General features: G+C 41.0%; 1 protein-coding gene across 1 annotated transcript in view; it reads right to left on the reverse strand.

The window, feature by feature from the left end:
• The window catches only part of Dync2h1 (dynein cytoplasmic 2 heavy chain 1), a 228,876-nt gene that overhangs the window by 148,606 nt on the left and 66,447 nt on the right, over window positions 1-13,823 (reverse strand). The window contains exons 48-50 of the mRNA XM_059267214.1: window positions 2,604-2,734; window positions 1,102-1,350; window positions 289-397 (exon numbers count right to left, since the gene is read on the reverse strand). Of these exons, the coding sequence (XP_059123197.1) occupies window positions 289-397; window positions 1,102-1,350; window positions 2,604-2,734 (489 nt within the window). The remainder of the gene's footprint in view (window positions 1-288; window positions 398-1,101; window positions 1,351-2,603; window positions 2,735-13,823) is intronic.

The raw sequence follows: 13,823 nt of genomic DNA on the forward strand, positions 1-13,823 counted from the left end.
TTGACTAGCATATAACAGTTCAAAACCAATTTTACATACGAAATGCTTTTCAATTTTTACTTTAAACTTTTCTGTTCAGTCATTACCAGAAGTATTAACAATAACTTTTACATATTCTTGGTTTTACAAAGCTTGAGATCTCAATTCTTCAGTCATAACCATGCGTCAGCTCTTATGACCTTAGTAACAACTATGTTCAAGGTTCCCTGCAGTATTTTATACAGTAACTTTAATTGGGTAATTTTTACAACAGTACTTATATTTGCTTCACAGAAACCATTCACTTGCCTGAAGACAAAAGGCTATTGATCATCTCCAAAAATGTAGGATGTACAAACTGGTAATCCTCAAGAAGTAAAACTACCTGCTGTGCCTCAATCCCTGCCAGATGCAGCACCTGCAAAACGAGGGGAAGACCAGTCCTCTTGGTGACTTATGGAGCAGTTAAAGATTACAACCTTTGGCTGGCATGACAACATAACAAGATACCCTTGAACACAGTCTGAAGACTGAAACAGAGCAGAGGGGTTCTCTACACAAGGAAGTGACTATAATGCATTTGTCTATTTACAAGTTTGTTGGTTTGATGTTACTGCTGGCACTGTTTCTGAGACACAGCATCTTGCTATGTGACTCAGGCTGGCCTTGAACTTGCCAGGATCTTGCTGCCTTTTCCTCCCAAGTGTCCACACCTAGCTTACTTAGTGCCTATTTACCAACTGATTTATAACTGAGAAAGAGAAAGGAAAATTATATTTGACCTGTATTATTTGGAAAGTAAATTAAAGTCATCCATAACTATTACTTGAAGAAAAATTTATTGTAGAAGTCACTGAAGCAAAAACTAGATCGTTTTCATAAGTTTACTCTTCCTACATAGTTATGTAGTCCTACTTATCACCAAACTTGACATCCCATAGTCTCAGATGCCCACAACCTGGATATCCTAACAGGAATCTCCCAGGTACAGATGAAAATTTATGGAGAAAATAAAATTAAAACAAAATTAAAAGGAGAATGTGTTACATGTAGGAGTCTAAATAGCTTTAATAACCAGTGAGCTTTAAAACCAAATAAAGGAAAACAGTGTCCACAACTCACATGTTTGAGATCATTCCTGAACTGCTTTGGCTCATAGCCTCTGGAAATCTTTGGGGAGAAGAGCACTGCTCCATGCATGTGACTGACAACAGACGTGACAGTCCGCCGCCCCACACCACTTCGTCCTGCCAACAGAAGCGAGCCTCCAGGGAAACTTAGCACTCTGTCTATCCTAGACATATATTCCAGAACTTCTTGGAAAAGTAAGATATCTAAATTCTGGTTATCTCGTCCATAGTGAATAAGACCCTTTGAAAAACAAAAACAGATTTTATAATTAATGTAATTTCTAGTTATATAATAAAAATGTTACTTTTCTGGGGCTGGAGAGATAGTTCAGAAGTCTTGCTGGATCTGGGTTTTGTTCCCAGCATCCTCATGGCCTATAACTCCAATTCCAGGGGGATCTGATTCATTCTTCTGTTCTTCACAGCTCCTGCACGCACATAATGCACGTACTCTCACGAAGTACACATACACACACCAAAAAAAAAATAATAATAATATATTTTTTTTAAATATTAGAGTAAAATATTACATTTTGACAATATTACATTTTATTTCACATCTAAAATTTTATTACGCAATAACCCAAATTTGTAGATTTACAACAAACTTATGGCAAACAAGTTCAAGGGTGCCCAAAATTCAACTAGCTTTGGACAGCACTACAGCTGAACTGGGGTTTGGTTCCCAGAATATATGTAGGGTCTCTCACAACAGCCTAACTCTAGCTCGGGCGGACCTGACACCTTCTTCTGGCCTCCCAGGGTACCCACAAGCATATGTTACACACAATAAAAAGAACATATATGCCTCACTGTTTCTTCTTCTTCCTTACAACTAAACTGAAAGTGAGTGAGGGGGGAGAATAAGGGGAAAGGGGGAGAAGGGAAGGGGGGGGAGGGCAAAAGGGAGACCAGGAAGAAAACCTGCACAGGAGACCAAGATTCAGAACCTCTAGCCCTCACATGGTGACCTGACTCTGATGGTGCCACCCTGGAGCCCACCCACTTTCTCTTTCATCAGGTGACTCTAATATTGAGGTGTGACACTCATCATTCCAGGGATGTTTTTTTCCAATCACTATTCTCATTACTATCCCAATGCCAACACCATCTTTAAAAAGATATCTTAGTAATTTGTACATGCATCTGTCCGTCTAGTAATGTCTGATAGAATGAACTAAATTGCAAAGAACAGAACAGGTTTTATCTATTGTATGATCTTTCATTTCACGTACTCAAGTGTTTCCAACAAATACCTTAACTTACTATCATAACCATATCTTACTCCAAACATGATTCCCATAGCTTCCTTTTTTTTTTTTTTTTTTTTTTTTTTTTTGGTTTTTCAAGATAAGAGTTTCTCTGTGTAGCTTTGCAGCCAGTCCTAGATCTCGCGCTGTAGCCCAGGCTGGCCTCGAACTCAGAGATTCACCTGCCTCTGCCCCCCCAGTGCTAAAATTAAAGGCGTGCGCCACCACCGCCTGACTCCCATACCTTCTTAATGACATCCTTCAGGTCTGCAGAGGTCAGTTTGCCAAGTGGTTTCCCGTGTGGAGGTAATGGCTGTCCTGGAACTGTCTTTGCTCCTGAGCTATGCCGGGCTCCCCACGTGACATAGTAGCTATCTGCAGAGAAGATGATGTTGATACATATCACAGTGATGAGTGAATCAGCTGCCCCATTATTTACTAAATTGTTTTTAGTTACTCAGCCCAAATAAAATTGTCTCCAGAAATACAAAGGTAGAATACACTAAATGAAGTAACATAATACTTAGAAGATCAATAAAATCAGGAAAGATACTAAAATCACAAATTATAATACCAAATCAGCATTGAGAACTAGCTTAATACTTCCATTATATTTCTTATCTACTTTTTAAACTTTTTAAATATATTTATGATTTGAAAATTTCATCCAGTTATTAATATGTTTTGTTCATATTGATCCCCATACCTTCCTCCAACTCCCCTTAGTATTTTTAACCCATTTTTCTTCCAACTTCACATCCTCTTTTTCTTGTTTTCTTACTAATAACTCAGAGACTAAGTGCTGCCAATGTGCATGGGTATGTAGTTATCCACATGAGCATGTGAAACCCATGGCACACCCCCAATGAAAGCAGCTTTCCTTCAACCTCCAACAACTCCACCAAGGGTGGGGCCACAAGGGTTCTTCCCCAACTCATGCTGGAATTCAAATGCATGGACCACCACTTTCACATGAAGTGGCTTCCTTCTAACTTTCCTGTTACTCTCTAATCTACTAATCGTTTCTCTCACTTGCTTCACCATAACTGCAATTATTAATACTGCCAATTTGAAATAATCTAGAGTCACCTAGGAAATCACGCTTTATGACTCTTTATGTGGAATTTGCTGGATTAGATTAAAAGAAGTGGGAATACCCACCCTAATGCTGGGCAGCACCATCCCTCGAACTAAGGTCTTGGATAACATTAAAAAGGGAGCAAGCAAGCAGAACACTAGCAGCCATAGCTCTCTGCCTCCTGACTATGGCTGTACTGTGACCAGCTGCCACCCTGACTTCCCTGCCATGATGGTCCCTGAAATGCTGAGCCAAAACAAACCCTCGCACACATTGCTATTGCCAGGTGTTCTGTCACAGGAAAAAAAAATTAATAAAGAAAATCTCAACACAGACTCTGCCAGCTCTGAGTAGACAAGGAGGTGAGACTAGCCTCTAGCCAATCAATCCGTGCCCTCAAACCCCCCACTCATCGCAGTCCCAGCTGCAGGCCAGCAGGCAGAACCCCAGCAAGCACCAGACCCTGTAATCTACAAGCCCCACCCCACCCCACAAATCAACCCACCCTCTGAGATCACAGTTGCTCCCTGAGACACAGACTCCACCAGCTCCCAGTGAACCAAAAGCTCTGATTGGACCAAGAGCTCCAACTGAAACAACACTGCCAATTGGACCTAAAGAGGCTCCCTCAGACACAGACACCACTTGCACAGATTGGAGGAAGAGATGGGTAAATGCCAGTACAAAACTACATTCAACAACATAAAGAGCAATATGGTCCTAGTGGTTCTATATCAGCAAGACCTGAAAATCCTAACACAGAAGAAGCACAAGAAATCGACCATAAAAACATGACTTTAAGAAGATGATAAAAAGCCTTTAAAGAGGAAATGAAAATTCCCTTAAATAAATAGAGGAAAAGACAAACAAAAAAAAGAAATCATTGTAAGGGAACTAAAAGATATTATGACTCAAATGGACTTAATAGATATCAGAACATTCCACCCTAACACAAAAGAATATACCTTCTTCTCAGCATCCCATGGAACCTTCTCTAATATCTACCACATATTTAGTCACAAAGCAAACCTCAACAGACACAAAAAAACTGGAATAACCACCTGTATTTTATCGGACCACCATGGCTTAAAGTTAGATTTCAACAACAATAAAAACTGCAGAAAGCCTACAATCTCATGGAAACGGAATAATGCTCAACTGAATCATCAAAGGGTCAAGGAAGAAATATAAAGAAAGAAATTAAAGATATCCTAGAATTCAATGAAAATGAATGTACAACATACCCAAACTTATGGGACACTACGAAAGCAGTGCTAGGAGGAAAATTCATAGCACTAAATGCCCACATAAAGAAGATGGAGAAATCTCACACTATCGACTAAACAGTACATCTGAAAGCTCTAGAACAGAAACAGGCAAACTCACCCAGGAGGAATAGATGTCAGGAAATAATCAAGTTGAGAGCTAAAATCAATAAAATAGAGACAAAGAGAACAATACAAAGAATCAATGAAACAAAGAGTTGGTTCTTTGAGAAAAATCAACAAGATAGAAAAACCCTTATGCAAACTAACCAAAAGGCAGAGAGAGAACATCCAAATTAACAAAATCAGAAATGAAAAGGGAGACATAACAATAGACAACGAGGAAATCCAAAGAATCATCAGGTCATACTTCAAAAACCTGTACTCCACAAAATTAGAAAATCTAAAAGAAATGGACAATTTTCTGGATAGGTACCACATACCAAAGTTAAATCAAGACCAGATAAACTATTTAAATAGACTAATAACCCATAAGGAAATACAAACAGTCATTAAAAGTCTTCCGACAAAAAAAGGCCTAGGACCAGATGGTTTTAGTGCAGAATTCTACCAGATTTTCAAAAAAGAACTAATATTAATACTCTTCAAATTATTACACACAACAAAAACAGAAGGAACATTACCAAACCCTTTTTATGAGGCTACAGTTACCCTGATACCCAAACCATACAAAGATGCAACAAAGAAAGAGAATTACAGACCAATCTCCCTCATGAAAATTGATGCAAACATACTCAATAAAATATTGGCAAACCCAATCCAAGAACACATCAAAAAAATTATCTACTATGACCAAGTAGGCTTCATCCCAGAGATGCAAGAACAGTTCAATGTACAAAAATATGTTAAAATACTGAACAATCCAATTAAAAAATGGGCTACAGAGCTGAACAGAGAATTCTCACCAGAATCTCAAATGGCTGAAAGATATTTAAGGAATTGTTCAACAGCCTTAGTCATCAGGGAAATGCAAATCAAAACGACTCTGAGACACCATTTTACACCTGTCAAGATGGCTATGATCAAAAACACTGATGACAACTTACATCAGAGAGGATGTGGAGCAAGGGGAACACTCCTCAACTGCTGGTGGGAATGCAAACTTGTACAACCACTTTGGAAATCAGCATGGCAGTTTCTTAGAAAATTGGGAATCAGTCTCCCTCAAGACCCAGCTATACCACTCTTGGGCATATACACAAGGAATGCTCAATCATTCCACAAGGACACATGCTCACCTATGTTCATAGCAGCATTATTTGTAATAGCCAGAACCTGGAAACAACCTAGATGCCCATCAACCGAAGAATGGATAAAGAAAATGTGGCACATATACACAATGGAGTACTACTGACATCATGAAATTTGCAGACAAATGGAGGAACTAGAAAATATCATCCTAAGTGAGGTAACCTAGACTCAGAAGGACAAACATGATATGTACTTACTCATAAGTGGATACTAGATGTAAAGCAAAGGATAACCAGACTACAACTTATAGCTCCAGAGGAGCTAGCTAACAAGGAGGACCCAAAGAGGGAGGCACGGATTGGCCTGGGAAGGGGAAATAGATGAGCTCTCCATAAGCAAACTAGGGGGTGAGGGGAGAATGGAGGATAGGGTATGGTGCATGAGAACATAAGGGAATGGGATGATCGAGCTGGAACAGGGATGGAGTGGTAGATCAATGAAAGAGATACCATGATAGAGAGAGACACCATGGGGATAGGGAGAAACCGGTTGCTAGGGAAGTTCCCAGGATCTGCAAGGATGACCCCACTTTAGACTACTAGCAATAGTGGAGAAGGTGCCGAAACTGGCCTACTCCGGTAATCTGTCATCATAGAGTCTCTATCCAGTAACAGATGTAAGCAGATGCAGAGATCCACAGCCAAACACCAGGCTGAGCTCCAAGAGTCCAGTTGAAGAGAGAGAAGAGGAATTCTGTAAGTAAGGGACATCAAGATCATGATGGGGAAACCTACAGAGACAAGCAAACCAAACTAGTGGGAACTCATGAACTGTGGACCAATAGCTGTGGAGCCTCCATGGAACTGGACTAGGCCCTCTGCATAAGCGAGACAGTTGTTTAGCTTCACCTGCTTAAGGGGCCCCTGGCAGTGGGACCAGGATCTGTCCTTGATGCATGAGTGGGCTTTTTGGAGCCAGGTAGAACTCCTTACACAGCCTTCTTCAGGGGGAGGGGCTTGGATTTGCCTCAACTGAATGTACCAGGCTCTGCGGACTCCCCATGGGAGTCTTTGCCTTAGAGGAAGTGGGAATGAGGGGTCAGTTGCAGGGGAAGGTTGCAGGTTGGGAGGTGGTAGGAAAGAAGTATCTGTGGTTGGTATGTAAAATGAATAGAAAATTTCTTAATAATAAAAAAAGAAAAAACAAGAAATACAAATTACAAAACACAATGAAAAAAAGAAAATCACATAATATTTGTAAAATGAAAACAACTTACATAAAACTGACAAAACACAAAATGTTCCCTATGAAAGAATAGGGGTTAATTGATATCACCAAGGGTCCTAACTTCTAAAATAAGGAAAAATTAATAAGCAAAGTTTAATTAGAAATCAAAAATCCCCAAATTTCTCTTAGATTTACAGGAATATTCGCATTATCTTAGAAGGAAATTGGACTCAGCATTTGACTGAACTTGTCCCTTTCTTCCTCCTCCTAAGTTTACTTCTCCTGTGCACCAACATCACAGTCACTTTCCCTGCTGAGGCCTAAGCAACCAAGTTCCTCTTGCCTTCGTCATCTCCTTTCTTCATGTGCAGTGTGTGAAGTCCACTACAAACAATGAAGCTCTACCTGCAGATCCACATTGTGGTGGTTTGAACTGCCCCAAAGGCTCATAGGGAGTGGCACTAGTGGGAGGTGTGGCCTTGTAGGAGGTATAGGGTTGTTGGAGAAGTATGTCACTGGGGGCAGGCTCTGAGGTCTCAGATGCTCAAGCCAGGCCCAAAGTGGCACATACTCAGGGAGGCCTGCCCCTAGGACCCATTCCTGGGCCCCAGCCATTCCCCGGGAACACCTGCCCAACTCGGCCCCAGTTGCTGGCCAGCTGGCAGGGCTCCTGCGGGAAGGTCTCCTTTCTCCAAGACCCCCCAGCGGACCCTGCAATCTACACGCCCTGCCCCCACACCTGTCCGCCCAAGACCCCCGCCACTTCCTGAGGCTCAGAAACCAATCCCCAGCTCTCATCCGGCCCAGAGAGAGAGAGAGAGAGAGAGAGAGAGAGAGAGAGAGAGAGAGAGAGGGAGGGAGAGAGAGAGAGCTCTCACTGGGCCTAGAGAGAGCACTCTCACTGGGCCTAGAGAGAGAGCTCTCATTGGACAAAGAGCTGTCATTGGACCAAGAGTAACCTCAGGAGACAGGGAATCTGCCAGCTCTCATTAGACCAAGAGTTGCTTTCTGAGAAGTAGAATCTGCCACCTCTCATTGGACCAGAGAGGCTTTCTGAAACACAGAATCTGTCAGCTCTGACTGGACCAAGAGCCCTGATAAGACCAAGGACGAATCCGTGAGTCACAGAATCAACTAGCTTGGGTTGACCCAAGAGCAGCTCCCTGAGACACAGAAGCTGCTTGCTCCAATTAGACCAAGAGCTAAGACTAGACGCAGAAGGGCCCCCTGAGACACACAAAACAAGCACAGAGTGGACCAACAGCAACTCGCTCAGACACAGGCACCTCTTATACCCATTAGAGGAGGAGATGGGCAGACGTCAAGGCAGAAGTACATACAACAACATAAAGAGCAATACAGCATCACCAGAACCTAGCCCTCCTCCAACAGCAAGATCAGAACATCACAAGGTAAAAGAAGCAGAAGAAAGCAACCTTAAGAATAGCATCATGAAGATGCTAGAGGCCTTTCAAAAAAAAAAGAAATTGAGGAAAAGGTGAACAAAAAAGTGGAGGAAATCAATAAAGAAATTGAGAAAAAGTCAAACAAAAAATGGGAAGAAATCTATAAAGAACTAGAGGAAAAGACAAATTAAAAAGTGGAAGAAAACAATAAATCCTTTAAAGAAAACTATGAAAAAGCAATGAAACAGGTGACGGAAACAGTTCAAGACCTAAAAAGGGAAATAGAAACAATAAAGAAGACACAAACAGAGGGAATGCTGGAAATAGAAAATCTGAGTAAACGATCGGGAAACAGAGATGCAAGCATAACCAACAGAATACAAGAGATGGAAGAGAGGATCTCTGGTGTAGAGGATACAATAGAGGAAATGGATTCATCAGTCAAAGAAAATATGAAAGCCAAAAAAGTCATAACACAAAATGTCCAAAAAATCTGGGACACCATGAAAAGACCAAACCTAAGAATAATAGAAGAAAACTTTCCCAACTTAAATAAGGAAATGCCTATGAAGATACAAGAAGCCTATAGAACACCAAACAGACTAGACCCTCCCAAAAAGTCCCCTTGCCACATAATAATTAAACAACTAAACATACAGAATAAAGAAAGAATGTTAAGAGCAGCAAAGGATAAAGGCCAAGTGACTTATAAAGGCAAACCCATCAGAATAACATCCGATTTCTCAATGGAGACTTTGAAAGCCAGAAGGACCTGGACAGATGTAATGCAGACGCTAAGAGATCATGGATGCCAGCCTAGACTCATATATTCAGCAAAATTTTCAATCATCATAGACGGAATAAACAAGACATTCCAAGACAAAACCAGATTTAAACAATACTTATCCACAAATCCAGCCCTACAGAAAGCAATAGAAGGAAAATTCCAACCTAAGGAAGTCAGATACACCAACAAAAACACAGGCAATGGATAACACCACAGCAGGTAACCCCAACGAGGAGAAGTACACACACACTACCATCAAAAGATAACAGGAATGAACAATCACTGGTCATTAATATCCCTTAATATCAATGGACTTAATTCAGCTATAAAACGACACAGGCTAACAGAATGGATACGAAAGCAGGACCCATCTTTCTGCTGATACAAGAAACACACCTCACATTCAAATATAGACACTACCTAAGAATAAAAGACTGGGACTGGAGATCACTTCCTAAATATAACACCAGTAGCACAGACACTAAGAGAAACAATTAATAAATGGGACCTCTGAAAACTGAGAAGCTTTTGTAGGGCAAAGGACACGGTCAACAAGACAAAACGACACCCTACAGAATGGGAAAAGATCTTCACCAGTCCCACATCTGACAGAGGGCTGATATCCAGAATATATAAAGAACTCAAGAAATTAGACATCAAAATAACCAAGAATCCAATTAAAAAATGGGCTCTAGAGCTAAACAGATAATTCTCAACAGAAGCTCAAATGGCTGAAAGACATTTAAGGAATTGCTCAACATTCTTAATCATCAGGGAAATGCAAATCAAAGTGACTCCGAGACACCTTCTTATACCCGTCAGAATGGCTAAGATCAAAAACACCGAAGACAGCTTATGCTGGAGAGGATGTGGAGCAAGGGGAACACTCCTATACTGTCGGTGGGAATGCAAACTTGTACAACCACTTTGGAAATCAATATGGCGCTTTCTTAGAAAATTGGGCATCAATCTCCCTCAAGACCCAGCTATACCATTCTTTGGCATATACACAAGGAATGCTCAATCATTCCACAAGGACACATGCTCAACTATGTTTATAATAGCATTATTTGTAATAGCCAGAACCTGGAAACAACCTAGATTCCCTTCAACTGAAGAATGGATAAAGAAAATGTGGCACATATACACACTGGAGTACTACTCAGCAGAGAAAAACAATGACATCATGAGGTTTGCAGGCAAATGGATGGAACTAGAAAAAATTATCCTGAGTGAGGTAACCCAGACTCAGAAAGACAAACATGGTATGTACTCACTCATGAGTGGATACTAGATGTAAAGCAAAGGATAACCAGACTGAAACTCACAACTCCAAGGAGGCTACCTATTAAAGAGGACCCTATGAAAGACACGGGGATCGCCCAATGACAGAGAAATAGATGATGAGATCTACATGAGCAAACTGGGGGTGTGTGCAGGGAGTAAAGGAGGGCAAGGGTCAGGGGAAAGACAGCTTAGGGGAGCCAGAAGTCCTAGCTGGATCAGGAACAGAGTGGGAGAACAAGGAAAAAGATACCATAATAAATGAAGACCCCCATGGGAATAGGAAGAAGCAAAGTGCTAGAGAGGTCCCCAGAAATCCACAAAGATGCCCCCACAATAGACTACAGGCAATGGTCAAGAGAAAGCCTGAGCTGACCTACTCTGGTGATCGGATGGCCAAACACCCTAACTATCATGGTAGAACTCTCATCCAGTGACTGATGGAAGCAGATGCAGAGATCCACAGCTAAGCCCCAGGTGGAGCTCCAGGAGTCCAATTGGTGAGAGAGAGGAGGGATTATATGAGCAAGAGATATTGAGACCATGATTGGAAAAAGCACAGGGACAAATTGCCAAACTAGTGGAAACACATGAACTAGAAACCAATAGCTGAGGAGCCCCCATGGAACTGGATCAGGCCCTCTGGATAAGTGAGACAGTTGATTAGCTTGACCTGTTTAGGAGGCCCCTAGGCTGTCCTTGGTGCATGAGCTGGCTTTGTGGAACCTAGTGCCTATGCTGAGACACTTTGCTCAGCCTTGGTGTAGGGAGGAGGGGACTGGACCTGCCTCGACTGAATCTACCAGGCTGAGCTGAATCCCCAGGAGAGACCTTGCCTTGGAGGAGATGGGAACGGGGGTGGATTGAGGCGGGAAGCTAGGGGGTGGCAGGAGGGAGGACAGGGGAATCTGTGGCTGATATGTAAAATTAAATTAATTATAAAATAAAAATAAGCCGGGCGGTGGTGGCGCACGCCTTTAATCCCAGCACTCGGGAGGCAGAGCCAGGCGGATCTCTGTGAGTTCGAGGCCAGCCTGGGCTACCAAGTGAGTTCCAGGAAAGGCGCAAAGCTACACAGAGAAACCCTGTCTCGAAAAACCAAAAAAAATAAAAAAATAAAAAAAATAAAATAAAATAAAATAAAATAAAAATAATATAAAAAAAACTCTAAGCTCCTTCTCAGCACCATGTTTTCCTGTGTAGCACCATACTTCATGCCATGATGATAATGGACTAAATCTCTGAACCGTAAGCCAGCCCCAATTAAGTGGTTTCCTTTATATGAGTTGCTATGGTCACAGTGTCTCTTCATAGCAATAAAACCCTAACTAAGACAGAATTTAGCACCAACCTGTCAACTAAATGTGACCCTATCTCATAATATAGCAACCAAAACCAACTGGAACACATAATTGCCAATGAAAAAGTTTAAAATTAAACATAAATTTAAAATCATATACCAGATTTATATGCTGAGACTTGTGAAAAATATCAAATGCTTTCATGACATACTTGTGTTTTAATCAGAAGACTACAGAGTGAAGAAACCAACTCACTCCAAATGAATATAAAGACTCAATGTAAGGCCTATCACAATCTTGTCACACTGTCCATAGACAGAAACATGATCATCCCATGAGAAATAAGGCTATCTAATTTAAACACTTATTATGCTGTAACTATAGGAATCTAGACCGTGTGGTTTAGGGAAAGATGAGGCACATGCATATCATTAGAACAGGTAAGATAAACAGAAGTAGACCAACAATATTGATTGGTTTTATTTCCTGAGATTTGTTGTTTTTCTCACCACTGACTGTTGAAGAGACAGTTCTTTCTTCAGTGCATAGTGTTGGCACATTTGTCAAAAGAAAAAACTGGATATTACTATGATAGGCCTGACCATGCTTTTGTTTGGAGGAATGTGGACTTGGAACTTTGGATAAGAAAAGCAGTTGAATGCTTTAAGTGCAGTTTAATGGGTGGTGCTGAGAGTGATTTGAACTGTGGGGCCCAGCTCAAGAGGTTTCAGAGAAGAATATTTGTATATGACTTAGAAATGGTTCTTCTGATATTTTGATGAAGAAAGTAGTTGCCTTTTATGCTTGTCCAAGAATTCTTCCTGGGGTTAAATTGAAGAGATTTTATTAATTGTTTTAGCAGAGAAAAATCGCAAAACAGCCTATAATGGACTCTGTCGTGTGGTTAATGGTGTTCCCTTTCATGCCTTCCCACTTTCAATATTTCCATGGACTTGTGAAATGATGGCCCTGGGACCAACATCATATCTACAAATGTAAAGTATCTAAAAGTATTTTGCATGAATACTCTTGTTTGTTAACACAGTGTCTAGCTGGATAACTGTTGCATCAGGCAACATTTCCATGTCTTTATCACATGTGGTAGGCCTCACTGGAATGCTCTCCACTACATGTGTGCTCCCATAGCAGTTTCCAATGTGCAAACTGGTTCTGAAGTAGACACAGCTCTGAATGCAACATGGCCATTTACATGGAACTGAGGAAGCTAGGAGTGAGCACAAACATGGTGTCCTATTCTGGTGATATAATGGACAGCTACCGGGAAAAATAAGGCTTTTCCTGTTAAACAAGAGGCATTATAATCCAGTGAGGAATTTCTCAATGACCTTTATGCTTCATATTTAAGCAGATACTAAAATTTCTTTTTAGGTTTTTCCTTTTTTTAGGCTTTTCCTTTTTTAAAATAGGGTCTTACTACATAGCCCACAGAGGACCTGCTCTGTGGACAGGGCTGGCCTCAAACTTGCCACACTCCTGCTTCTGCCTATCAAGTGCTGGGATTACAGGTGTGTCCTCACAGCCACCTACATTATTAGTGAAAATTCTATTGGAAAAACAACTTTGTACTACAAATATACAACAAGTTTGAACACCCTTCTCAAGAAAGTACTTACTATATTTTGTTTGGATTATAAATGTAGAATTCTAGCAAAAATGGCAGGGCATCTTTCCTTTTGGGAAAAAAAATTTTTTTTAAAGATTTATTTATTTATTATGTATCTAGTGTTCTGCCTATATGTATCCCTGCAGGCCAGACGAGGGTACCAGATCTCATTACAGATGGTTGTGAGCCAGCATGTGGGTGCTGGGAATTGAACTTAGTACCTCAGGAAGAGCAGTCAGTGTTCTTAACCCCTGAGCCATCTCTCCAGCCCCCCTTTTGG

This window comes from Peromyscus eremicus, chromosome 7, assembly GCF_949786415.1.
Source record: "Peromyscus eremicus chromosome 7, PerEre_H2_v1, whole genome shotgun sequence".
NCBI classification, from domain to species: Eukaryota; Metazoa; Chordata; class Mammalia; order Rodentia; family Cricetidae; genus Peromyscus; species Peromyscus eremicus.